Source organism: Pelecanus crispus, chromosome 6 (assembly GCF_030463565.1).
Source record: "Pelecanus crispus isolate bPelCri1 chromosome 6, bPelCri1.pri, whole genome shotgun sequence".
Lineage (NCBI taxonomy): Eukaryota > Metazoa > Chordata > Aves > Pelecaniformes > Pelecanidae > Pelecanus > Pelecanus crispus.
The window spans coordinates 3,101,106-3,126,260 of NC_134648.1; the positions used below are offsets into that span (position 1 = coordinate 3,101,106).

The 25,155-nt window shown below is 42.0% G+C and overlaps 1 protein-coding gene across 1 annotated transcript in view; it reads left to right on the forward strand.

The window, feature by feature from the left end:
* Nucleotides 1-571: 571 nt before the first annotated feature.
* The window catches only part of ABTB2 (ankyrin repeat and BTB domain containing 2), a 136,065-nt gene continuing 111,481 nt past the window's right edge, over nucleotides 572-25,155 (forward strand). Inside the window, exon 1 of the mRNA XM_075712429.1 lies at nucleotides 572-1,436. Coding sequence (XP_075568544.1) covers nucleotides 572-1,436 — 865 coding nt within the window. The remainder of the gene's footprint in view (nucleotides 1,437-25,155) is intronic.

A 25,155-nucleotide genomic window follows, 5' to 3' on the forward strand; every position in this document is an offset into this window, starting at 1 on the left:
CCGGGGGGCACCGAGCGCTCCCGGCGGGGCTCCCCGCCCGCCTGGCCCCGCCCCTCCCGGCGCTATTTGCATACTGCCCGCCCAGCTCGGATTTCACTGGCGGAGGCGCTCCGGGCCGGCGTCGCCGATTGGCGCTTTTCCCCGCAGGTCATTTGCATGCGGCGGTGTGGGGCGCCCGGCGGAGCCGCGGCGGCGAAGTTGAGCGGGAGCCGCCGCCGAGCGTCCCGCTGCCCCGCGCCTCCGCCGGCCCCGCCCGGGCAGCAGCGGCCCGGCGCGCCGGGGCTCTCCGCCGCCAGCCCGCCCTCCCCTCCCTCCCTCCCTCCCGAGGCAGAAGATGGCTGAGCGCAGCCTCCCTGCGGGATGGAGGTAGCCGGCCCTCGGCGGAGCCGGCGTGCGGGGAGGGCTCCTTCCCGCCGTGCTGCAAACCTTCCTCGGTAGGCGCGGGAGGGATCTGTCCCAGCCTCACCTTTCGTGCGGGAGGGATCTGTCCCAGCCTCACCTTTCGCGCAGGAGGGATCTGTCCCAGCCTCACCTTTCGTGCGCGTTGCGGTTGGCTTCACCCGTCTTTCCTATGGCTGGGATATACAGCTCTACTCTGAAGACCCTGGAGGATTTAACTTTGGACTCTGGTTATGGGGCAGGGGATTCCTGCAGGTCCCTTAGTCTCTCTTCTTCCAAGTCCAACTCCCAAGCCTTCACCTCTTCTCAGCACAGAGGCAACTGGTGGTACTACTCGGGCTCCATGAACAGTAGGAATAACAGCTGGGATACCGTGAACACTGTTCTGCCGGAAGACCCCGAGGTTGCAGATATCTTTTCCAAGTGTCCTAAGCTGCCGGATCTAGAGGAATACCCTTGGACTGATGAGGACATCGGAAGAATACTCAGAAAAGGGAAGGGAGACGGCAATAGCAGAACCTTTTCTCAGGAAGCTGTCAGGCGGCTCTCGCAGTTACTGAGGCGCGCCTTGATCAGGGTCTCCAGGGAGGCTCAGCGGCTCAGCGTGATGCACTCCAAGTGCACCAGGTTCGAGGTGCAGAGCGCTATCAAGCTCATCCAGAGCTGGTCGTTGTCGGAGAGCTGTGTCTTGGCGACTGTCAAGGCGCTTTCTCTGTACAGCATGAGTGCTGGCGACGGACTGAGGAAAGGTAAATCGGCGAGATGCGGCCTCACCTTTTCAGTGGGGAGGTTTTTCAGGTGGATGGTGGACACTAGGATCTCGGTTAGGATCCATGAATACGCAGCCATCTCTTTAACCGCGTGCATGGAAAACCTTGTAGAAGAGATTAAGGCTAGGGTTTTGGCGAGTCAGAGCCCGGATGGTGGAGGAGGGGAGATCTCCGCTGAAATCCTGGAGATGGTTATCAACAACGATGCTGAACTTTGGGGAGTGTTGCAGCCTTACGAGCATCTCATCTGTGGGAAAAATGCTAACGGTAAGATCCAGCTTTTGCGATTGCTAATCTTCATACCAGCAAGCTTTACAGTAAAACTGCTGATTTCTATAGACTTGGGGTTTTTTTTTTTGTTTTTTCTTTTCATCTGAATTGCATCTCGGTTGTGGTTTGTGTGTGCGTAAAGCTGACACGACGGTTTTACCAGGCAAGAATGATCCTGCTTTACTCTTAAGGTGTACCAGTTTATAAACGGCACAGAGACTGTGGGAAACCAAGCCCCGTTGTCTCAACAAGTATCTCCTGACTTTCTACCAGCTGCTGTTTTGAGCATTTTTACTATAACTGGCATGTAAACGTGCTTCTCCGTAACCATAAGATGAAACGTGCTTTACAAGCTGCCCTGCAGAAAACACAGCCTCTGTTTTTAAACAAAATTTATGTTATAGTGAGTACCTTGCAGTTTCATCTTAAAGATGCTATTCCCACATGCAGCCTGGAGAGGGAAAACAACATTAATTTTTTTTTTCTTTGCAGTAGTAAAATTCAGTTTCTGAGCAAAAACTTACAACTACATGTTACTTAGACTTCTCGCTAGTTTAGCAGAAACCTGTGTTGTAATTACACTCGTGCAATAAACAAGAGCCTGTGCTTAGCTTGCCAAAGTGAGCATGTAGGATGGTGTCTCGGTAATGAGAATAACGTAGCATTAAGATACTTACCTCTGTAATTTGTTTAGAAAGCAGACTTTTTGAACAGTTAAGCAAATAAGCAGATAGAGGAATGTTGGCATCTTCCTGTGAGACTGAGGAGAGATTTGAAAGGCTTAAGTCATGACAGTTCTGGTAAGAAGCTGCGCTGTTTATCTTGCATTGTCACACTGAGGAGTACCATATTTTTCCGTGGAAAACGGGGAAACATTCAATTTAGAAAACTATTCTGTGTACCACACACAGCGTCATGACTCTTGCTGGCCTCATCGTTACGGTCAGATATTCCATGCATAATACCTTTCTGATTTAACTCTTTATAAAACCAAGTGGCTTGGTCCTCTTCAGAAGATACTCTCATAACAAGAGGCAAGTAAAGGAGTGGATTTTCTTTGGGGGGAAAAAATATACCTTAGGTGAACTTTAGCAATGAAACGCTTTGTCAGAGAAGGGCTGACTCAACTGCTGCTCCTTGGGTGCATTGATTCCCTGCAGTTATCCTATACTAAAGCAATAATGTCGCAATTCAGATCACTGGTAGATAGGTGCAGTGACTGTCCCCAGTGAGTCAGCCTGGTTCAGATTACAACGTAAGAGGATGGTTGCTGCTATGGTGCTCACAAAACCTCTCTTATGTGCTCTATCTGCCCTCTGTCCGCTGACAGCGTTACTGAACGTACCTGAAATAAATGTGAGAGCCCTTTGGGATGTGCTCCTGGCGCTAGGGCAAGGCATAACTGTAACTTTAGATGTCTAGGTTTGACTTTTACTTTTTGAACTACAAGCTCTTCGATGGAACACTGTAAAGGCATGGGGATGTCTTGTCCTCTGCCAAAACACTTGTCAAGATTCTTTAGGTACCATGGGGGTATTTGTCACCAGGTCCAAAAAGAGAGCTCGGTTCCCTCTCTTGTTCCTTATTCAGGGAAGCTGGAGCGAAATATTGTGGTTCTGTAAAGTGAAACATGCACTTAGCCATTCTCTGCTCAGTGCTCCTGCCACGCAGGTTCTGTGCGTAAAATGGAGAGGAAGAGTCAGTCCCTCACAGAGCTTTTTTTTCTTACGAGAAATCTCCTTCTTGGAAAAATTGCAATGAATGAATGGAAGCTGGTGTTCAATGGAAACATGAGTGACTCTGCAGGGAAATGCTTATAAATATTCAAACCACCAAATGGTCAGTTCTGATAACGCTTGTGTAGTGTAATACCGAGCAGTCACTGGCCACAGAAGGGTTGGCTTCTGTTGCCTCTTTTGTTGTTCTTGTCTTTCAGATCAGTTCTGTCGATAATTGAATGCATTTTTTAAGTCTGGAAATTGAATAAAACTGCACATGAAGGTATCCTGTGACAGTCTGTCACTAGTACTTTACCTGACACAAGTCAGTGAATCTTCCAAATGGCTTTTCTTGCAATTGTAAGACCACAAATGGTTTTATATGGATGCAAAAAGCTTGAAATAACGTCGTTATGCTTTCTCCCTGTAGGAATTGTAAATTAGTAGTATTCACATCATTCTCCACGGTGCTTTCAAATGATCTTGTCTTTTACATTTATTTAAATCTGAGGTAGATCTAGCGGTAAAATGACTGGATTTATTCCAGTATAAGGAAAAGGCAAACTTGCTTTACTGTAATTTTTTTTTTTCTTTTATAGTAAGAACATTTTAATGGAGTACTTATAAATTGCGAACTTGGCATATGTTTGCTGGGTTTTGTTTTATAGCACCGAGTCTGATGCTAGAGATAAAAAGCACTTAGAGGTTAAGTTCTAACTCCAGTCAAGCATTGCAATCTCTGGATGAAATCCATGGCAGCGTACTATGCAGGAGATTGCACTGGATTATCATAATGGACCTTTCTGGCATTATGATCTATTGAATACAATTTTCATTATTAGATCAGGATAGCATGCTGCTTTGGAGTCTAAGAAACAGTAAGTAAGTACATAAATCTTCATAGAATTCTCAAGAGACTGAGGTTTAGGCCTGTGTTTCCTCAGGGACTAATGTCCCATCAAAGACAGTAGTCCAGTCACTGTTCTTAAGGCTTTGGAGGCTGAAACCTTCATATTCTGTAACAAACATGGTTTAGGCAACACCTGGTGTGTGAAGGGTAAAGTTTAAAACTCTAAATGCCGAAGGGGAATTTTAATATTATTTTTAAATACATAATAATCTGTGGCTTATTTATTTATTTGCCCTTTCTGTGAAGCTGTTCTTTAATCAGCTATTTGCTGCTTCTGTGAGACATTTTGTGCTGTTAGTGCGAGTTCTGACTTCACTCTTGGGACTCGGTCTCTCTGCCTGGGAAGGACGAATGTCATCTGAGCTTGTGGCCGTGAGGAGTTCTGTAAAGCTCTCTGGGTGTGTTAATGCCTCCAAGGGCAAAGTCTTTTCAGACAGAGTCTAGGTGGGACGTTGCAAAAATAATGCAATGCAAGCTGGAACGAAAATGAAATAAAAGCGGTAAAAATGGTAAGCAGCTACCGAACAATGTAGCAACTGGAAGGTAAAAAAGTCATATGAATTGGAATACATGTTTTATTTTCTATTTCTAGTTAGATGGAGATATATGATACGCATTTGTTTGATATAGCTAAAGTAGAGAATGCATCCAGTAGTTTCACAGAGATTTGAAGACATGCTAATTTGGAATATTGGAGTCTGTTCATTTAAAACGTTAGTTGGGAGACGAAGAGAAATATGAATGTACCTTGGAAATGTGATTCTTTTAACTTGATGTTCCTGTGTTTGACTGGTGCGTGGTTCATTAGAATCTGAACTGTCAGCGCTGCAAATACGTTTTGGTATTATTGCCCTATAAACCGCAGCACTTACGTTGTACTTAACTATCTGGTTATTGCCGAGCACTCCTGCGACAGCCGACACACCTGCTGTGCTATTTAATGCATCAGCACATCCTGGGGTTCTGTAGCTGTAAGTGTTGACAGATGTTTTTGCAGAAAAAAAAGGGGGGGGGGGGTGGAATTTAACTTGGTAACACTGTTTCTTCACATACCTCTTAGCTGAAACGCTGGAAGGTCTCTGTGGAAGAACTAATCCACAAATTAGCCCGTTGATTTGCTCAGCTGATGAGGAGTAGAAACAGAGTCCAAAATAAGCTCTTCTTGTGTCTTGAGACATTTTTCTTAGGAAGGGGTTGAGGGGGAAACTGTGTAACCTTTCCTCACGGTGAGAGGGAATGATTTGGACTCAATAAAATTAGACCAGGGATGAATTGTCTTCTCTCTGATACTAAACACTGCAGCACACCCTGCCAAGCGTCAAGCATGGACTTTGGATTTAGTATCGTTAACTAACCCCATTTTCTTTTATATTTCTCACTGTGCTAATATGGGTGAAAAATTATAGCTGATTTTAACATTGAGGAGTTTTTAGAGCTATGCCATTACAATAATTCCTTTTTATAGTTATCAAAATGGTCTTTAACTTTTTTATTTCAGTGTAGTCATGGTATTGTACTGAAATCCAGCATGGAAAAAAAAAAAAATTATGACATTTCAATAAATAGAATGCCCTCTTGTTATATGAACTGAAAAAACTGTTGTGCATATAAAAAGCGTCATCAATTTTAATAAGCTATCAGCTCCACAACTGTTCAGGAAAAAACTGCGTGTTGGAAGGGGTGCATTTTGGGGAAGAGGGCTGCAAATGCAATCGATGAGCTGAGTAGAAGTACAAGGCTAGTACAGCAGTACCACAGGCAGTCTGCAAATTGTTAAGAAAATCGAACAAATGTCTCTGTCTTCTGTGTCATCATATCTGAAGCAGCAGTTTGAAGCAACATTGCTGGGCAGGAATATGATAGACCCACGTGCACTTTTCCACGTTAGACAAGCTGGTCATAGCTGTGATCCTGTTCGAGCTATGGCTTCCTTCACCTCTGTACAAACGTACCCCCAGCGTACCTTGTGTGCTTCTACTCCTACACATTCAACAACTTGGATTTATATCCACAAACCCACAGGGACAAATTCTTTAAGCCTAAATGTTAGTGCTTGTATATACATGCTCGCCTCTCCTACAAACACAAACCACTAGATACACAATTAAAAATACAAACCTCTGCAGATATGCATCTTGCTTATGTGAAAGGGTAGCTCAAGTAAAGCTAAAATGCCTATTTTGTCCCTTATAATGGGTTTTCTGTGTGTATATATAATTTCATTTAGTGATAGTGAAGGAAAACTTCATTACTGAACTAATAATGCTGTCTTAAATTAATCCTTCAGCTTGCTGATATTACACCATAGCAATAAAATTTGGGTCCTTTCAATTCAGTTGGTTGAAGAGCAAGTGCTGGAGCCCCCTCAGTGTATAACTACCAGCAGCAAATGCTGATACTTGGATTTCAAGCGGAATTGGTGTTGGTGACAGCTTACCCCTGTGAAACTGCAGAGCTAGGCCTGTGAAGAAGGAACCTCTTGGAGAGAAAAGGCTGTGACCTCTTGCGTTGAGGCTGAAGTCTGTTGTTACTGCTAAAGGCAGGGTTTTGAGCTGAGCAAATACTGTTGAGGCCAGGGCAGAATTTTATCCTTGGTATGTAAGACCAGAAGTTACAACAGGGGGGGTTTTTTTGTAATTTATTTTTCAGGTGAAAAATCAAACTGTTTGAGCTCAAAGTTTAGCAGTGAACACTTGTGCAATATTTGGATATTTGGGGTGCTCTTGCATGGGTTTTTTTGTGTGTCTGCAGAAAATGAGGAATGAGCTTTGAGTGTTCGTATTCTTAATAATAAAATATGATATGGTTGATGTCATGTCTTCTGATTATGGGAATAATTGAAATTAGATTGTCTCATTTCCAGTTGGAAGATCTTGCAGCGTACAGTCAGCTAGTCTTGCTGAACTGAGCCACTAGAGTGGGTTTTTTTTCCTGTACCTCATTTAATTTCTCATGTGATTTGAAACCTAAACTCATCTGATCTGGGGAGAGTTGATGGCTGTCAGTGAACTTCCTTAACTGATCTCTAGCATTACAAATTGCCTCCTCTTTCTTGAGATCAGCACTCGCCCAGTGCATGGATGTTGTATATATTCTAGCTGTTTTGAAATCTTATTCCTACCTAATTTGGGGCTATGCCCAAACTAATTGCAATAGTAACATAGGGTGGCAGTAAGTTTTGAATAAATTGTGTTTCGATAATGGGGTTGAGACGAAAGATCTTTTTACACTGGAAAAGGCTTGTTTGGGTATTAATGTTATTGCAGCATTTTCATGTTGTAATAATTTATTTCTGTTCATGTACCTGGTATGATTCAATTAGTCTAGTTAATGGTCCATTTAGAGCTTCCTTCCTTATGTTTCATTTTTCTGTTCCTTTCCCTAGCTTGGTGTTGTAACGCATGGGTATGCAACACTGCAAGGGAAATGTCTAAGCTTATAAAGCCCTCTGTCACGTGAAATTTAAGAAGTACTGAACGTACTTACAATAGACTGTATAAAATTTACTTACTACACAATTATCAAGTTGCAGAGGGGCATGAGCTTAAGACTCAAGCACTTAACTTCAGAAGGAACTGAAGCTCAAAAGTGCCTCTTTGCACTTGGAGCTTAAAGCCAAGATCTTAATGTTGAACTAGAAGTAAGTTCATTTTTAAAAAGAACTCATCTTACAGCAATGTAAGAAAATAGAAAAATAAGGCCAAAAGTAATATTAATCCTTTGATCTTCACTAAGTTGATATTTCATCCTTTCTTAAAGTAAAATGAACAGGTGCTTATCTTGAGCAATTTGTCCATTGTGCCAGCAGAATTCAAAAGAAGAGAAACAGAGGCTTCTAAACACAATAAAGCCACTAGACACTCAACAGTGCCCAGCAGATGCTTCAGCAATCTTTATTCTTCTGAATGTTTGGAAACAAGATCAAAATAATCTTTGTTTACATTATAGCTCTCATTTTGCATTTACTCAATGCTAAGCTTTTCAAGTCAATATATGTGGTCCTTATTTATAAAGTTTTTCACATTGTTACAGGCTCAGGAGTCCTGCTTTGTAGTCTTACACTCTGGACATTAAGAAAAACCTCTCTCATTGACCGAGTCCTACTCCACCAGTAGTCAACAGAAGAAAATGTCCATTTGCTCACGCTGAACTATGAGAATTCAGGCTGATGAGCAAAAGAATAAAAACAATAATTTCTGATGCTGCTCTTGTTTTAATGGGATTAATTTACATGTTATTTTGAACGTAAGCGCTTAACATGACATTTGGTTAAATCTAAGCAAGCCTGAGGCAATGGTAAAACCAGCACAATGGTGGCTTCGTGTTTTCTTAATTTACAAATTGGGACACAAATAGTTCAACAGAACTCTTGATTCCTTCCCTAACAGAACAAGAGCTACATTTAAAAAACCAGAACAAAACTGCAAGACCTTGTTGAGAGCATTGACGTCAATTTAAGGATTCCAAGTTGTGCCTTTATGAGTGAGGAGAGCCTTTTAAATGGAGTCGTCTTGTTGGCAGCGCAGGCCTTATCCCAAGAAAGCAATAATGGAAAGAGGATAGGATGCACAAATGCTGAAAAGTTTCTTCCTTTTGCCCAAACACATCCAGACTTGCTTTCTGACTTAGGTCACAAACCGAGCTGGGGCTGTGAGCTCATTCTGGTCCAGAGGAAATGTTTGGCTACGGCGGGTGTGACTTTGGTATGCTTGGCAACTGGAGCGAGGAGAGAGCAGCGCTGGGACAGGCCAGCTATGGGCAGGGCACGGCTGAGGGTTGTTTGTCAACCTGTAATTAAAGTGTCTGCTTGCAGCCTGCTGGGGTGGTGGTTGCAGCTTTTGTGAGCATGGAGTATGTGGGATAGAATTAATAGTGTGAAAGTAACTTCTGAGGGAAGGGTATGCTGCAACTGCTGCCGTCTTCAGGAGTGGAAACTAAGGATCGGTCCTTTTGAATTCAAGTTAAATGCAATTCTGAGCTACAAAATCCTTGCCTGCTAAAACCTACTTGCTTATGTGTTACTTGCAGATGAAAGTCCCTTAGCACTGTACACTTCCTCCTCATCTGCTCAAAAGCTGTTACTGGATGATGTGATTTCATTAACTATAGTCTAGCTGATGCTTTTTGTGGTGGTCCTCTAGCAAGCAGTTGTTTGGATCGGTCTTTACTATGATCTTAACATGAAACGTTTCTTTCAAATAGCCACTCAACAGAGCTGTGATTGCGGACTGCAACCTGTGAGAATCGTTAAATCGGGTCACGGGGATCGCTGTGAATGTACTTACCTTCTTCCTGTTGACCAAGCAACAACTGTCCGGCGTTCTTTGTATGGGTTTGACCCAGACAACTCATGGATTAGTTGTAAGCCCGAGCACTTGTCCATCTTGTTCTGGTTGTTTAATTATTACACCTGGACCATTTCTTTCTTAAAACTTGTTTGGTGTTCACCAAGCTGCTTAACCCGCTTTACGTCTGAATTGAGCAAAATACCAGCTTCTGGAGGACGCTGCGAGGTTTCATTCAGTCATCTGCGTAAAGTGCTTTCAGGCTGTGGATAGGGACAGTAGAAGGTAAAGCATCTTCTTAATCATCTTGGGTCAGTGTACGTCGTTCGTGCATTTCATGTGAGGCTTTCTCTCTACGCTAACTGCTATCTTACAGTGAGAGCATGCATCTCCATTTGTTTGCTTATCTTGCGCACAAGTATCAAGTCAGCTATTTGACAAACTTTCGGCTAGGTTTGTGAAAGTGAAATTGAAATCTAAGCCTTGATTATTTTTTCATTATTATTATTTTATTTTAAAAAAAAAAAAAATTAGAAGAAAGCTAGAGAAGTTTCCAAGTGACCAAAGTGATGCTCTCTGGTAGTGTTACAGTGCCACAGCAGTCTATCAGGAGACTGCATTTGACTCTCCCTGTTCAAAAAATGAAAAAGTCTTGACATAAGCAAAAAAGGAAAACTGTGGAAAATGTGCTTAAGTAATTGCTGTAGTTTTTGTGTAGTGACACCAAAATGCTTGAGATGATTAAGGGTATTTGTGGTATAGTCATGGGCTAGAGGCTAAGAACTGAAGCCAAATAAACATTTCAGACCAGCTTTTCAGTTCATGCGTGTAGATTTATAACAACTGATAAATTCGCTATGGGGCTATGCAAGATCAAAGTAAATGTTTATGATATTTCAGGGATGAGAGGAAAGGAACACTACCAAAGGCATAATCTGCTTGTCCCATTCTTCAGTGTTTATAACATCAGTGTTTATAACATTACAGTCCATGTTGGGTACTTCTGTTACTTTCATTGCTAGCCCAATCTGCAGCCTGTTGCCTGAGTCCTGGAGAATAAAGAAAATATGACTGCGTGTTTATGCTGGGACTTACACATTTAAAAGACAAACATGCAGAGGCATAATTATCTATTATTTTCTTGACCCTATATAGCTCTGTGTTTTCTCTTGATTAATTCCAGGATGACAGTGAATAGATTTTCTTCTAATATTTACATCTTATTGCTTGTGAATAAAGCACACTACTCTTTCAGCTGGAGGGCAAGAGTTGAATTTTGGCAAACAGCTACGGTGGGGAATTAAGCTTCATATTCTTTCTTCAAACTGTTTTGGATTTTTTTAATGTTCTAATAGAATTTAGTAGAAATCAATTTCTTGTTTTCTTATTTTAAGTGACTACCCAATACTCCATGCAGTGCAGACTGATGTCAAAAGTAATAGATTAAAGCAAAACCATGGTTTTCCAGTTGCTTTTAGCCAGTTCACTCATATCTTTAACTTTGATTCCACTTGGGTGATCCACTGATGATCCTGCAGCTTCTTTTAACCTGAAATAGTGTGCGTCGGCCTTTGCTGGCGGGTGAGCAAGCGGTGTTGGGATGCTGCTGTGGCTTGTGCGGAGCAGGGGCGTGAGCGCGTGTGGCGTTTCTGCGGTAGATACGCACGCATGCATGCAAGCGGGCAGAGAGCACCCCTCGGTACGACTACGCTGGAGTGTTGACTTCAGAGGTGTCTTTTTGGAGTGTTGTATTGCATGCTGAGTTTGGGAAGAATCGGTAATGCGAGTCGCGAGAAACGTTAATGGACTGGGGCACGCCGTAAATTTGTCCTCGGAAGTGCTCATCTGTTTCTGCATCACAAGTGGTTGAGAGGTTTCCTTTTTCTTTCTTTTCCAGTTTTTGTGCAATTTCCTGAGATAATACCACAGGTCTAACCAAAACGTTAGCGATGTATGTATGTTGTAGTAATAGATAATATATAATGAAATGTATTTCCTCTGTGGGGTGGATATAATTTCTGGTTAATTGGACGTTGAATTTCTGCTCTTTGGTTTGAATGGTACCTTCCCTCCACCCCCCACCCTGTTTTGCGCTCAGCTTGCACTGGCAGTTTTGTTTAGAGAGCATAAAAATTGCTCCAGAGTTGAACTGATACAGTTTTATTATGGTCTTAATATGGTTTCGAGTACTTTTAAGGTATTATATCAAACTTATAAGGTGTCTTTGGATATTTTCACTGAAGTGATAGTTTAACTTAGAGTGGGGGGAAGAAGATGGAAAGCTATAATAGTAGGCAACCAAGGCATAATATCTTTATTAGATGTTTTCAATAAACAATTTCATTCTACTGTCTATATTTAAAGACTTCTAAAGCTTGTCTACACCCCCCCCCCCAAGAAGTGTTTATGAAGAGTTCTCTTATGCTCTGGCAGTATATGTGGAAACTTTGGCTTGAGTGAGTTGTCAGTTTTGTTTGAACTTCAAGATACTTGAGGTTGATGACAGTAAGATCATCAAGTAAGAAATCTGTCAGAATTGTTGTCAATTAACTGCTACTGAAGGCAAGGTCGGAATCCATGCAAGAAGTGCTACTTACTTTAAAGTTTAATCTTGCTGGAGCCAAAGGAATAATCTCCATTAGCTTTAATGGGGTTTTGATCAGTATCCAGAATGGGTTTGTGAATCTCTGAGTTCTGAATAATGCTTCTGCCTGGTGTGGTGTAGGCAGAAGAAGAGAAGGGCAGAAAGTCAAGAAAATGGATCAGAGTTGTGAACTAGGCTCAAGGGGAAAAAATACAGTGTGTTTGTTTACCACTGCTGAGAGACCAGAGAGTTTCATTCTGGAATAAAGCAGTGGCTGATGGATTTTAGTCTGTGATTCCTTGCACTAGCGAAGGAATGATTTTGCTTATCAGAAAAGCCTAGATTCTTTCCGAAGCAGTTGCCTGGGCTCTTCCACTGAAATCACTTGGATTGAGGCCACGTGCTTGTCTGAGGTAGTTTTGGTTTAGTACTTTGTAATAAACTTCAGGGCTTTACACCTCGAGGTGGGAGAAGCTTTGATGGTGACCATTCATTCCATGGAAAACCTGGATGTCCTGTAGCGTGTGCTGGGAGTGGGGGGGATTTAAAGCATCTATACACTGAGGTAGTTTTGTAGCTGTGGCGGTGAGTGCGGCGTGGGTGAACACATGATCATGTGTGTTCTTGCTAATATCATTCCTCAAAAAAAGTGTGTCCTTCCCCCTACTGCCCCCCCGGTTCCATTCTCTCAGGGCAATGCCAGATGCAGTCTCTTATTAAAGCCACTGAGGGAAGATTCGTGTTTAACACTACATTTCCCAATGGAAAGCAACCCTGGGATTGTTTCTGGCACCTTTTCCCTGCGTATAGAATCTTAGGTCTCGTATTTTTGTTGCAAACACGTGGAAATGCTGCTTTTGTCCTAAGTTATTTTGTGGGATGTGTGTGTGCTGCATATCAATAAATTTGGGGAGGGTACTGTTTTGCTTTGTTTTTGAACAGTTGCAGTGACCTGTGACCTGCTGGAATTGAGCGATAAAACTGTGTGAGTTTTCATCTACCTTGACAGCAGTTCAGAATATAATTTTCCTTTTATAGTATGATGATGTATATGTAAGGCTGTGTGAGTGTGGTTTTTTTATGTTCCCTGCAGAAGGCCAGAGCTTCCCTAAGGCAAGCACAATTTATAAATTAAAATGAATATAATTTATTAGCATGAAGGTAACTTTTGCCATATAGCCAAGACTTAGATAATGCATATGTTATGGAAGACGATACTAAATTGGCACAGGGCATTTGGCCTGCCACCATCTGCAAACCCTGCACTCCAATTTTCTGCTGTTGCCATGGGCTGCAGACTCAGACAGGAAATCATGGTAGGATGGGAAAAGGTCCAAAATATACACAGCTAGTATAAGGTTTGCAGTTAAAAGAGAGTCAGAGAACAGGCTATCTGTTCTACTGAACAGGCAGCGCAAAGTAAAACTGGCTCGTGCGTGTGCACGCGCGCACTTTAAACGTCTTTTTATATTTTATATGCTCATTTTTTAAAAGCTTGAATTTTTTCCATGTAAAGTAACGTGTATAACTTCAAATGATCCATTTATATACGAGGGGCCTGATTCAACCCTCACTTAATTGGCCACGCTGGTCTGAAAGAAGAGTAAAGCAGCGGAGGGTCAGGCCCCTGCCACACGTGAAGTAACCACTCCGAGTTTTGTCTCGTCGTGTCGAACAAGAGAGCAGCCCCGTGCCTCCACTTCTTCCCCCGGGCTCGCCACCGCTTTGGGATTTGCTGTTGTTTTCAGGGAACGAGGCCTGGGTTCTGTGTAGTAGTCAAACGTACCGAGCTCAGAGTATCGCCGTAGGAGGCTCCGCGTACGGTCTGTCCAGAGACAGGGATGCAGAAGGTGTTTGGTTAGCGGAGCTGGATTGCTTCCTAGCACTGGGTAGATGATAGGGTCAGAGTTATCAATGTATTTTCTTTGAACTGTAGGTTGAAACGGGGCGTACTGGGGTGACTTGCTTTGGAGAGCAAACAGTTTTCATATCTGTCAATGAGAGAGTAAGTATAATAATCTACAGGTAATGAACTGCACTGTTTGCAAAGTTGCCGGTGGTCTAAAGAGTAGTGTGCAACTGGCCAGCTTATGCTCCCTTGACAGATGATGGGAGCGAGTAATTTTTCCATCAATTGCTAATTTAATCTTTGCATAGAAGATGCTTCTTAACTAAAAAATAACAACAAAACAAAACAACACTGAGTGCCATGCTGGTGACGCATTCTGGACCGAGAGAATAGGAGCTTGGCAAACTTCTTGTGGCAAAAACCTGAACTAAAACTTTTTCCTCACAGGCCTATCTGTGGTTTTTAATTTTGACTGAAGGGAACCATACAAGAGGGTGGTTTGTTCTCCAGGCATTTTCCAACCATAGCTTTTATTTGGCCATAAGAACTGCTTCCTGCTGGCCTTAGTTGTGTTTGTAGTCACGTTTTCAGCTGCACGGAAGAGTGGAACTGTGAACAGGAGTAAGGTGAGGTCTGCGTGTTACAGTGCCACATATTGCTGCACACAATGGTGATGAACCTGCCAAGAATGAGACTGAAGCTACCAATTAATCCCATTTAGAAATCAAATAACTTGGGTAGCATTTAATCCTGGGGCTGGGATCAGTGAATGAGGCAGTCTATTTCGTGACCCTGTATCTTCCAGTAACTGCTGCTTTTTTGTGTGTAATATAATCTCAAAAAGACTTGCTGATTTTTATGCTTTATTTAAAATAAAATCTGACTGGAGACAATTTTCAAATTGCGAACTGTCTCAGCCAAGCCATCTGCCTGAGTCTTCAGCAGCGCATTGTATTGCTGAAAAGCGTTCTAGTGAAACATCATAATTCCGAAAAGTTTGAGCTGATTCTACATCAGAAGAGGTGATCCAAAAAGCTGATGATGATTTACATGTGAACACTGCCAAGTATTTCTCTGATGAGAATACATAACAAAGAAACGCTCGAGTGACTGAGTGAGGGTGATTTGAACAATCTGTTGTGGATTATAGCTCCTTCTGATATTCCACAATTGCGAGAAGCTACTGTCACTTGTATTTTCAATCTGTTTTTTGATTAGAGGTGCAAGATTTTTTGTTGTTAAGTCCCTGGAGCCAGTTGTGGGGGGAGACGATATTTCTTGCTTAAAAATATTCATGAAGCTTGCATGGGCTAGCATAGTGATTTCTGAAAGATGACAGAAAAGTTGTATTTGATTTGTGTTAATCAGGGGTTGCTAGACAAATTCTAATTTGACTTTTGGGTCTGAATATGGATATGAATTAAGAATCGGCTGCTCTCCTAACCTTGCAATTTTCTTAGCTGTTACGAAGGAGTTTGCTCAGTGAATACCTGTAAAAATTGTATAATAGTCATTGTAGAGGACTGGTTCATCTGAGGACACTTTTCCGTTGTTCAGGGGCAACAGGTTACTTTCTGTGCTTGTTACATGATGAGCAATGTGAGCTTTTAAAAGACTCGTGTGGGAGTGATTTCTTTTACTTTTTGTGATTTGCTGTTGAAGAGAAATGAAGCAGTTTATATAAAGCAGCTGCTTATTTTGGAACAAAATCAGCATAACACATTAAAGAACCCATTAATCACTTAGCTTGACCTTAATTTATTATTTAAAAAAAACTTCTGGCATCTATTGTTCATTTCAGAATGCCAGGGATGCTAAGAAATATGTTACGTATTCAGATCTACAGGTTAAGAGCATCAAATTAAGTTTTAATAGGGAGCAAAACCAAAATGGATTCCTGTTGAAGTATTGGCTCTCCTTTTACTCGTTTTTAGGAGTAGAAGGCGGCTGTATAAATACCTGCACAAATAAAGAACTGCTGTGAACTCTCATCTTGTTCCATAGTTGCCATGTGTAAATTTTTGTCCTGGGATAGTGGCTGCTTCTCTTTGTTCAATCCGTGCCAACGCAAAAGCCCTCGCTTTCCTGCGAGTCTTCTGGTGGGTGGGGGGGAAGAGGAATAAACCAACTTCTCCATCTCCCCTCCCCTCCAAAATCCCAACTCTTGTTTTGCAAGAGAACCAATTCTGTATTTAGACTCTAAGTTCCTTGGCGCAGTGTCTTTCTTATATATCCCCTATGTAGTCGTAGTGGTATTGGAAGAGCTTACTACGTTATAATCATGTTAACTTGTTGCAGAGATTTTTTTTCAGTACTGTGGAGAAATGGATCAACCATTAAAACCTAGATTAGTTTTGAAATGGAGGAAGGGGTCAGTAGATGACTTTGCAAAAGATGGAACGATTTGGTCAGAAACCTGCTCTGTGATTGCATAGGAGCACAATACAATTGGCTATTCTTGCAAACCAAAAGGTAATCATAACCACAGGACCAAGCTTTCATTCAGTTTTTAAGGAAGGTCCTCAAACAGCATTTTCATTTTATTGGGAGGGTACAGTCAGGTTTGTGGTGTTCTTTAATATATAGTAGTTCATAAAACTGGCAGCCTTAATTGGATGTAACAGTTAGTAGAAGCATATGAGGTGAGCTAGAATGAAACCTCTTGGGGTCTCTTGCCTCTTCTCTTAAAATACGCATGGCTTGTTGCAGTGAGTAGCTGAGGTCAAGAAAAACGTAGTAATAATTTTGTTTGAATAATGGCGTTCATGTAGCTATGCTAATGAGCTGTATTCTGCTGCCTATTCTACAGATTGTGGACTGGACTCTTGGCTTGTTTTGTATCTGTAATGGCTTCTGTCTGCAGTGGAGCTTGTCTCAATGCACAGTGATGTAATGGATCAGAATCTGACCTTATTGCGCTGCTTTCCTACAACTGTTGTGCAGCAATCACACAGCTGTTCACAGATTTTTTCCAGTTGGCTGCTTTGGGAGACATTATTCTTTGGCCTCAACTTCCTAATGCAAGTAATCAGCCACTCTGGAAATAACATTCAGACAGAGCAGGCAGCGGTGTTGAAGGCATTAAGCATTGCTGAAGTACTCGGTTCTGCTCAAAACGTTCAGGCCTTTAATGAATATTAGGTTTATTTTTCTAATGAGCTTATTTTTATAATGGCAGTGAATTATGTGCTTCCTCCCTCCCTTTGCCCCTATCTTTTCCTCAGTTTATGACAAACTAAGACAAAAGCAGCACGTAAGAAAGGAATGAAGTGTTTCATATAGATACATCTTGTAGGCTTTTTTCCATTAATGTCATGGATACATGCTCCGTTACATTCAGCATCCCCACTGACATCAGGGAGGTTGCATGAGCTAGCAGTTCACCGCTTAGTGTTTTGTGGGTTTTTTGGTTTTTTAAAGTATCTTTGATTCATTCATTGTGAAAATACTGTGAGCTTATGAATTAGACCCAAGAAAGGGTGGGAGGAGGAATATAAATGAATGCTTTGGGAGCTGGAAATCTTGGCTGCACTGCATAACGACTTGGTCACATTAGAATGACTGAAATGCTGGTTAGGCGGAGCTCCTGGAGGTCATCTAGCCCAATCTCCCACCTGTAGCTGGCCTCCTGCCAGAACTAGATGAGGTAAGCGATGGCTTTGCCTCTCTAAATCTTGAAAATGTCCACATGGTAGATCCCACAGCCTCTCTGAGCAACCTGCTCACTTTTTAGTGGAGAAGTTTCTCCTAATGTCCAGCCTCAGCCTCCCAAGCCACAGCTGGCGGCCATTGCCCTTGGTGCTCCATATGGCATTCCTGAGAAGAATTTGGCTCCATAATTTTTGTAGCTACCCTTCCAATAGTTGTAGGCTTCTTTTAAATTGGCCATTAGCATCCTCACAGCCAGCCTATACAAGCCCAGCTCCCCCACCCTCTCCTTGAAGGCTCTGTAGGTCCCCAAGCGCTTCCAGGGAGAGACCCTTGGCTGGTCTCTCTGCAGTTTGTCTGCATCCCTCTTGAAACAGGGAGCCTGAAACAGTGCTACCCACAAACTTGCTGAGGCTGATTATGAAGATATTAAACAGTATGGACCCCAGCAGCAGCTCCTGTGTCCTCTGCTCATTATCATTCTGCCAAATGAATGCTGTATATATAATATACAGTACTGTATATTATGTGGTCTGCCATCATCTCTGCCTCACCTTGAGCATGGAAAGGCTTTTCTGGTTAGAAGCCACTGCTGAATTCTGCCCAGGCAGAGTGCAGGGAAGCAGCGGCAGAGCTCCAGAGACGAAGAGGCAGAAGTGTGGCAAGGAGGAGGCAGCAATCGGGAGGCTCGCTCCAAAGCGGTTGGCAATCCCAGGTCTTCTGACACCTCTTTGGTTTCTGAAGACTTGGACGGGGCTCTGAGCAACCTCATCTGGTTAAAGCTGTCCCTGCTCAATGCAGAGGGGGTTGGGCTAGATGACCTCTAAAGGTCCCTTCCAACCCAAAGCATTCTATGATTCTATGACTTGGCTTCTCTGTGATGCTGAGCTGTCATATAACTTTTTGGCTATGTGATTTTTTTTTTTTTTTCCTTTTCTCTCTCTGTGTCTCTGTTTTTTAAGTCATGTATTAAATGAAGCTAATGATGCCTCTAACCTTTTGGAGAGTATCTAAAGTTTAGTGAATGAAAGAACTTCACAAACAGGTGTGTTGCATCACCTTGTGACCACACATTCATATTTTGCTGTCGTGGCCGTCATGTCTCCTGTCACTTACAGAATGCCTCACATTGTATGTTAGTGTCACCCAATCTTTGATCTGGCATACTGTCATTTGTACTAAAGAAACACCCGGAAACCCTGTCTTTGGAGTATGTTTGCCCTGGCTTGGATGCCAACGCTTTATTAGGCATCATCTTTGGGCCAGAGAACCGGCAGTGCAGTCAGACAGAAACAAGTGTGGGAGGATGAAGTGTTATATGACAGCCCTGCGGCAAAATCCAGAATGAGCCCAGACCGACTGGGTCCAGGCTTACCATGTGCAACCACTGTTGCGCTCTGCTGGAGAGGGACATGTCCTGGTGTTGCTGAAGTCCTAGACATGACACAATGTAGTGGGCCAGATTGTGGCTTTATGCACAGTGAAGAAGTATGGCAAAAGAGAGGTTTCAAATGCAGAATTTTCTTTCTGCCAGAGCACAAAGCTGAGACATCACTTGCTCTAGGGAGTCTCCGAAGAGGAATGACTTCATCACTAGACAGTGAGCTGCTTCTTACTACAAGCAGCGATTCTTGAGTTACCTTTTAGCCATTTGTCAAGTCAAAACTATTTCTGATGTTTTAAAATGCAAAAAAAAAAAACCCCACCCAACCCCCCAAAACCCAAACCAAACCAACAAAAAATCCCTGAAGTTTTCTGTGTAGCAGCTGAATATTACTACATGCTTCTTACAAACTCCTCTAGCTCTCTAAACTGAGTTTGAGCTATGGGGTCAATGTTATTGCAGTGTATGAGAATATCAGTGTTTTCGCTGTCCAGATACCTCTTCAAAATCAAGAGTTTGAAGTCTGGCCGTGAGGTCTGCTTCTGCCTGAGATCTAGTCTCATGTTTTAGTGGGTTTTTTGTTCTTGTCCGTCCTGTCCCCCGACTCCTTTCCTGTTTCCCCCCAGCCAATGTTGAAGGCACAACCTGCCTGATTGTTTTAAACTTAGGAGATAGGGAAAGTAGGATCTGTTGGTTATAGCAGACTCAAATTTGTTGTCATTCTTTATCACTGCCTGCCCTTTTTAAAGTTGCAGTCACTTACATGAATGCTGCCTGTACATGCTTGGAAAATGGAGTCACTCTGCTCTATGCAAGTGGAGAACTGAGAAGCAAATATTTTAGTTTCTCTACCTACTGCGTTATGATGTGGAGCATTCATGAACCAAAGACTCATTCAATATTTCTTTGGAAAATGTGGCTCTAAACACTAGCTGTCCCTTCTTTCTTAAACCAGCTGCCCAGGAAAACAGGTACTGGATTATGTCTTAGCCTTACATAACCCTGAAAAACAGAACGTCACCTACAAAAATTAATGGGCTAATAATATATGGGTAAGCAGTTGAAGAGAATTTTATACCAATGAAAATAACAGTGCTGGTGACTGTGCAAGTTTCAGTGTACCCACACTGCTTTTCTTCCCTTTTCTTCCATCTTCCATTTATTTTGCTTCTAGATTTTTGAAGAGAGCGGGGTGGAGGCCAGGACACCAAAAGTTATTCTGTATTAACTTCGTTCAGCTCTTGAACAAAACTTGAACTCTTAAAGTAGTTAGTAAAAATAACTGATGAGACTTGTAACTTTCTCTTCCGTGAAAATGTTGAGATTATGCTGAAATGTTCCTCAAAGAGGCTGGATCCCATTAGCCAGCAGTATCTGTTCTGGATGCGGGGTCCCCTCTGAGGCTGGCAGTACTGGTGGAAAAAGAGTGGAGAGACATCTTTTTGGCATACTTAAAAACTCTGGAAATGTCAGCAGAGATAATCCTAATACATTTTATTTACCAATGAGGTATAGACTGCAAATATTGGTATACCCCAGAAAATGGCGCTCTCCTGGCTTGAGTAGTGCAACTGAATTGAGTTTGCTAGTAGCAAGAGGAAACTTGCTCCCTACATACAAATTCATGTCTGTCTTTCTCTAATTGAAGTAAACCCTCTGTGAAATTGCTACCCAGAAATGACCTCACTAAGGTTGTTTGCTCAAGCTCTTGGCAATCAGTTTTGAATACTCAATGCAGTAGGCAGAAAGCAGCAAAAAGCCCCTATAAGCTAGAGAATAAAGGAGATGGTGTTGTCCGTTATCCCAAAATGCTCTCTAGTTCTTCTCTGCTTTTAGCTCCAAAAATGATTAAAGTAGTATTCTAACGTTGCATTTATTAGTTACACCCTGCCATGTGAAATCCAAAGAAATGGCTCTATATAGAATGCTAAAATGCTAGAGGTTAACTGTGCTTCAGTATTTTCCTATTAACCCAAGTAACCGTAGTGAACTACTTAAATACAAACATTAGGAAAAAAATCCTGCGCTATTCGCAGTCTGTTGCCAGCGAGTCTTTGAATTTAGGTAATTTCATGCATGCGGAGGTAGACTTTATTTTTCCTTCATCAGCTAAAATAACAATAAAGCTGAACTTGGTGTATTTATTTAATGAAACACAGGATCCCTGCCCTGATGGTTTTAATCAGTACCCTCGCTATGTGGTAATTAGGGGTTCTCTCCCATGGTTCTGTTTTTACTTAACTTTCAGAATGTGTAGCCAGTTTAAGTTTCCAGAGATACTTGCAACTAATGTTGCCTCATTTACATGCAGATTATCCAGAGGGGACTCTTAAACACACACTCACGTTACAGAAATGCAGATGTTTTCAGCACTTTCTTATTCAGGGAACGGTGTTCTTGAGTAAAATACTATCTTTTGTGAGTAACTAATTCATTCCACTCTGCGGATGTGACCAGCTCTTTCATTTCTCACACACACAGATTCAGAAGCTGAAGAGGGCTGAGAGCCAGGATTGCCTGCTCTCCAATATGCCGCTGGATACAGCTCTGCTAATTTAAAATGACATACCTGAAACCAGGTTCAGGCTGTAAATTTGCCACAGAGAAGCCCTATGTGCACTACAGGTCAAGAAATGGGCCGTTGCTTTCTCTGGCTAGACAGAGCACATCAGTGGAAAAGAGGTCACAGCAGCGGGTGTCTCGTCTTTATGCTTGATAGCTAACTCCCTAAAAGTGACCCGAGCAATGTTCGTATTTGTGTCTCTAACTGTACAGCTGGGTACCGTTTGCTCCTGGCAGTTACGGAATCACTGGAGACGTGAGGAAGTAGAACAGATAAATAGCATTTAAAGCTTTCTAAAACAGCTTCTCTGCATAATGTATGATGTTAAAATACTAGGTGGCAGTTTGGTCCGATATAAAAGTTTTATTGGTATGAGTTTGGGCCAGCCATATTATTCAGGAAGCCACTACTGAGTTTTCAAGTCGTCTGAAACGTGTGCTAGTAAAACCCTTTTATAAAGCAATACAACCTCGTGCAAACTCCCTGTGCGACTGGTCGTCTGTGTCCTGGGATTTAGCTAGTGGGATGTTTGGGATGTGAGTCTCAGTTGCTGGTTTGTACAGGTATAGTGCTTGTAAAGCCAGACAGAAGGAGTGAGCTTCTCCCAGTCTCTCCTGGTCCCAGACTTTAGCAAAGGGATTACAGAGAAACCACCTTTGCATTATGCTGAAACCTATTAATTAAACCTTTCTCATTGCAGAACTGAGTCTTGCTGCTAATTCCTTTCCCTTCCCGAGCATTAAGATTAAGAGGGAACTTGTCAGGTTTTATCCAGCACGCTGTGTACTTCCAACTAGTGTAGGATCAGAAACTTGTCTCACGGGGGGTATGTGGGGCCTCTTTTCCACGAGCAGAAAAATCAAAAAGCCTTCCCCAAAATATGACCGTTGAAGCGATGAAGCTGAGACAGTGGGGCTTGAGTTTTGGATTGCGAAGGAACAAAAGTTCTCTTTTGTTGTGTGCTGTGCACATCTTGAATAAATTAATCTGAGAGATTAAAACATTTTGGTTGCAAATACAAGTCAATAGCTGTAGCGATTTGGGGTCAGAACAGGAGATGGCTAGCCTGGACAACTGACATATGAGCGTTGCTTCCTAAGCGTGGGTATACACCCAACGGGTTTTAAAGGTCTCCGAGGCCATGACTGTGGCTAGAATAATTCTCCCCCATTCTTTAGGAATACTGGTAATTGTGAAAATGAGCTCATTGTAGAAATGCAGTGTTAGGATGAAGGTATGTTGTGTTCTGACTGCAGTGGGATCTCTTACTAGTTGTCTGAGAAGCTGTTTAGATTCCTAGCTAAATAGGTCTTTCCAGGCTTGTTCACCCACTTCTTTGATCTGGCTTGGCACTTTTCTCTTTCATTCTGTTATTTTTTTCTTTGCAGCTCAGCTGTTCTTCATCATAACAGTTTATGAATTTGGGTATGTACTTTAGCTCTGACTTTGAAAATGAGGGGTTTCATCTTTACAGTTTTATCATAAATAACAGAATTAAGAAATTGGTAATAAAACATGCTTTAAACAGTTTCGATATGAAAACATGTTACAATGCATTGTGAGAAACCTGCTGAACTGGTACCAGTAACAGTCTACTAACAGCAGCTTAACTTTAAACCTATGCTTACTAAACACAAAAACCCCGTACACTTGTAACAAACGTCATTTTCTTTTGTGAATAAAATATGGATACATAAATTCTTTTATAAATAAGGTTTGCTCTTACATGTTGTGGAAGAGCTGGTGTGTGAACACAGGCTGCAGTTTGGAAACCCACAAGGAGGTAGAGATTGCACAAAAACTGCTCAAAATTCTTCCCCTCCTTCATACTTCTCACCCCAAAAAAGGGAAGGATGACTGAGAATGAGAATTATTATGAGCGAACAGTAGGGAACCAGCACTGAAAGGATTTACTGTTCCAGTGTAGCATTATAGCAGTAGTATACTGTACTCACTGTAGCGAGTTCTGTAGTAGCATCCCATGAAGAGCACAGAACTGAGAGAGGGGGGACTAGGGGCGTCTCCTGCTTTCCAAATGAAGGATCGGATGTTATTCCTGCTTTTACATTGTCCGAATGGCCAGTTGGTAATACTTAATCATTAGCTGTGATCAAAACGTCTGCAAATCTCTCTGGGTTTGGCCACATTGTTCCTATGTGAACGTAATAGTATGTGGAAGGCTGTGGGTGAGTAAACCTGACAAGCTATAGCCAAGGCTTGAAAACATGGGACCTGCGTTCCCAGCTAGGGCTGTTCTGTTGGAAAAGGAAAACAGATCTCTTTATGAAAATAAAAAACACATTATGGGATAGCTTTGCTTGTATTGGAGTCACCATTTTTTTTTTTCTAGTGAGGCTTGACTTCGTTTAATTTGGATATTGCTGCTAATAGTACAGCACCATACCCATTGTATTGATGTGGCACAGAAAATTCAGTTGAACTGTCCAAGGCCACCTTTCAAGTCAGTGTTCTAGCTGGGATTGAATTCTAGATGTTCTGCCTGCTTTAAGTTTTGAGCTTTCATGCTCCCCCTGCATCCGCCACTGTCCAGCTGTAATTTTAGAGCTTGTGATTACAGAGGGCAAGATGCACTCAGCACAGCACCAGTCGATGATGAGATTGTTAAACAGCGATTTTTATCCCATGAGCATCAAGCCTTCAATGAAAATAACAAAACCTGTGAGACTTTACTGCAGGAAAAATCACTGGTGTTTGGAATACTTTCCAGAACTTCTTTGATCAGCTTGCTTGTCTGATATTTTTTCTCTAGGCTTGTAGGTTGGGACAATCATCAAGCAGAGCAGTGAAAATGTAACTAGCCAGTTAACTTGAAGGATTTACATTCTGCTCAGCTGTGGCGTTCTGTCAGAAATAAACTTAGTGTATCATGATGAAATATTTTAAGGAATAGTTCTCACTGCGCAGTCACCCATATTTGAGTAACATTTCCATGTTGTAGAAAAGCAAACCACTGTGCATGCTCATTACAGAAACATGTTTGTGCAGCTCACCATAGATCACATCCAGCAACAACCTACACATACCCGTCTGGTGACAAATGATTGCTCAGCCCAGCAGCAATCTGACTTCTGTTTTATGATAAGCTAAGGTGGTTTCCTTATTGCAAATTATGGGAAGGTCTCTTTCTCTTTCTTTCTGAAGCACATAGGCATCTATTTTTGGATTCGGTTTGTATCACATTCATGATGACTCTTGCCAGGTACGTCAGAAAGCTTGTCATCGTTCTTTTTTTAAAATATTATAGAGGCGAGTAGAATTAGGGCATACCATACACATGAAGAAACCCTCTCTCTTTTCCCTTTCAGCTGTACAGAGAAGCTGTGTTAGTTCACTGTGTGTTTGTACAGATCACTAAGCAGTGTAGGCAGTCTAATAAGAGGTGGAGAAGCTCTTGTGAAGAAGATGACACACAAGAGTTTCGGTATGCTGCTTCTACTTCACACCCTGCTTACAAAATATTGTGAGGGCTCAAGCCAGGAGCTATAAAGCTTATTGTTATTATAATAAATAACTTGTGACTTTTATAAAGTACCTTTTGTTAGTGTTTTACAAATACTCAATAAGCCTTGCAGCACCTTATTAAGGCAGAAAAATATCGCAAATTTAAAATAAAAAAGGAAAATTTGAAACGTATGCAGGAGAAGCGATTTGTTTAAAGTCACACAAAAAACAAAGTGGCAAAACCAGAAAGAAAATCCTAGAACGTGTCTCAGTTGATATTGTGGTGCTACCTAATGGACGGGTGTGCTGTTAG